Source organism: Charadrius vociferus, unplaced genomic scaffold (genome assembly GCF_000708025.1).
Source record: "Charadrius vociferus isolate BGI_N301 unplaced genomic scaffold, ASM70802v2 scaffold7, whole genome shotgun sequence".
NCBI lineage: Eukaryota > Metazoa > Chordata > Aves > Charadriiformes > Charadriidae > Charadrius > Charadrius vociferus.
Window position 1 is genome coordinate 3550598 of NW_009649308.1, and position 2770 is coordinate 3553367.

Below are 2770 nucleotides of genomic sequence, written 5' to 3' on the forward strand. Positions count from 1 at the left end.
GCAGGATGAGCGCCGCCACCGAGCTGCCGCAGTACGACTTTGTGTCCCAGCACGGCAACGCGATCATGCCCGCCAACTGCAGTGACACGGACTTCCTCGACTCCCTCATGAAGAACAGCGGCAGCAACGACGAGGAGTGGTTGAACAATCTGACAATGATAGACGACATTTTGGGACAGCACGCTCAAAGCTCTGGACACGTTTAGCTCGGAGAGAAGCAGTCTCGTTGTAAATAACATACGTACGACTTTTGAAAATAACAGACGAGCCGTGAAAGCCGCCGCCTCTTTCAGTACGGAATGAATAGACTCAGCCAATTCTTTGCCTGCATCAAAGTTTAATATTGGCAGTTTTTCAGATGACTGTATATATTTGAATATTTTGTAAATTATGTTTTCCTAAACCTTAAATGTAGAAGTATTTATACTTCTTTGCTGGACTGTTTGTAAATAAATCTATAGCATAACTTTTGGTTTTATTATAGGGATTTCATTATACCTTGTTATAAATATGCAAATAATATTGTTAGTCTCAGTAATACTGTGTATTACAGCATAAAATACTTATGTTTTTGACATAACTTAACACATGAACTAGGGGTGTCGTTGCAACCAGACTACGCAGAAATCAAATGTGGCATCTGTTCTCTCATATCAAGAGGAAAGATGGAAAAGTTGCGTTCAAAACAAAAAAATGAAGTCCAGAAAAGGAGCTGCCGATTCCCTCGTAGCTCAGTCGTGCAGCCCGATTCCGGTATGGGGGTCCCACCCGGGCTCCCGGGGCATTCCGGGATTTACCCGCAGAGATTCATTTTGCAAGATCCTGGGCAAGTTCTCAGCTTGATACACTCCCGTAGGTCGGTCGATTCGACAGGGACAAGGCGTTGTGCGTTGTGCCGCAGTGAGCGCGTGCTCGTGCCGTTGCGGCTGCGGCGTGGCACGTGTGCGCGGGCAGCGCGGGCAGGGGAGGCACTGCCGCCCACCGCCGGTCACGCTGGCCCGGAGGCGCTGCCCAGCCCGACCCCAAAAAGGCAGCTCTGGTTTGCGCACCTCTGCCATGTATGTTTGTAGTGTACAGGTGATTTGTTCCTGGTTTTAAGGCTTTTCATAATTTCTGTTTTAATGTGAGACTTTTTTTCAGGGGAAAAGTCTATAAACATAAATAGTTAATTTTTGATGTTTTTCTGTCAGCTACTATTGTCCTATGTATATTTAAGAGTCTGTTTATAAAAGATTCACTGTACTGTAAACTTCTTAAAATGTTCATACTTTGTGTAATCATATTTTAATAGTCACGTCATACTCCGCAATACATTTGTAATATAACGTCAGCTTCAAGCACAGAATGTTTTTTTCTTCATACCATAATAAACTGCCAGGGGAAAATTGCATATACTTTATGTGCTCATTTCTCAGCTACAACGTTTTGTACCTGCAGATATTTGAATTAATTTGATTTGTCCGGGATGGTACAACGTCAATATAATAACATGTACAAATGCGCGTGTGCTGTTAGTAGAAGAAATGGGCTAGACAAAAAATTGAAGCAGGCTGTAATTTTATTTTAAGATGGGAGTTCTTAGGTCCGCTCTCCTTTTCCAGTGTAATTATAGGTGAACATGAAATTAATCTCTGTTGGTTTGTTTTGGTTTTTTTGTTTTTTTTTTTCACATAGCACCATGTTTATTTAAGTGGCGGTTCTTGTTTCTAAATGCCCGTTATTAGTTGGCCCATCAGAAAATAAAGAGGTGAGGAGGGCTGGGGGTCTGCGGCGCAGTCCCACCTTGCTCGGTCAGTGGTGCCTGTGAGGGTGACGGTGGGTCCGGCGCGTCACTCGTCCAACAAAGAGAGCTGCTGCCTGCCCAGGCTGGCAGCAGGGGTAGGAAGAAACAGGAAAATTTTAGCAATCTTAGATAAAAGCACAAATAGAATCTGTAGCTAAAATTGCTTTCTTTAAACAGGGCCAAACGCCGCCCCCACTTCGTAGGTGGGGTGGAGAAGACGCGTGGGTGCTGCCTTTTGTCCTGGGCACACTGTGGGGACAGCCTGAGGAAATCTCCTGGTGGGAGGGGGGGGTGTCTCCCTCAAAGTGGTCCATGCTGGAGGGAGGGTTTGGCAAGGTTGTCCCCACCCTGGAGCAGGCCCTTCTAGAAGCCTTTTCTCCAGAGCCAGAAAACAGCTCCTGAAGTCAAAAATGCGAGGGGACCATCAGGGTGTAAAGCAGTAGGGTACGAGCTCTGCTGCTGGTGCTCAGGCGGGCAGGAGACCTCTCCCAAGCGCAGCCACCCCGGGGCTTGTCACAGATCCGTGTGGCTTCCTGATGGCGAGGGCAGGTCCTCGTGGTGCAGGAGGCTCCCAGGGGAATGACCCCCAGCCGGCTCCACCTCGAGGATGGCACGTACTTGCATGAAACCAGGGCAAGGAGGAAAGCAGCCAGTTTTCCCCGCAAAGGAAATCAGCCCCACCAAACAAATGCCCAAAACGGGCTGTAAAACTCGGCAAGTGGCTGAATGAGACAGAAACGCCGCCTCGCCTCCAGAGGCGGAGAGGGGGAGAAATGCCTGTGAGCGCGCCTGTGGCGAGGACAAAGGTGAGTTTGTTTGGCTATGAAAACTGGCACCGTTTCAGCAGCTTTTCTGTCGCGAGCTGTGTCCTGCCGGGGAGCGGGGCTGGCTGCGGCCGGCCCTTCGCTGCTCCGTGGAGCGGCAGCTCTGACCACAGGCCCGGGAGCCAGCAACGCCAGACCCCCTCCGGGTTAGCAGCACGGCAGT

General features: G+C 49.0%; 1 protein-coding gene across 1 annotated transcript in view; it reads left to right on the forward strand.

Annotated features, from left to right (window-relative positions):
• MAMLD1 (mastermind-like domain containing 1) overlaps positions 1-206 on the forward strand; it is a 69099-nt gene extending 68893 nt beyond the window's left edge. Inside the window, 1 exon segment of the mRNA XM_009889320.1 lies at positions 5-206. Coding sequence (XP_009887622.1) covers positions 5-206 — 202 coding nt within the window.
• Positions 207-2770: the final 2564 nt, after the last annotated feature.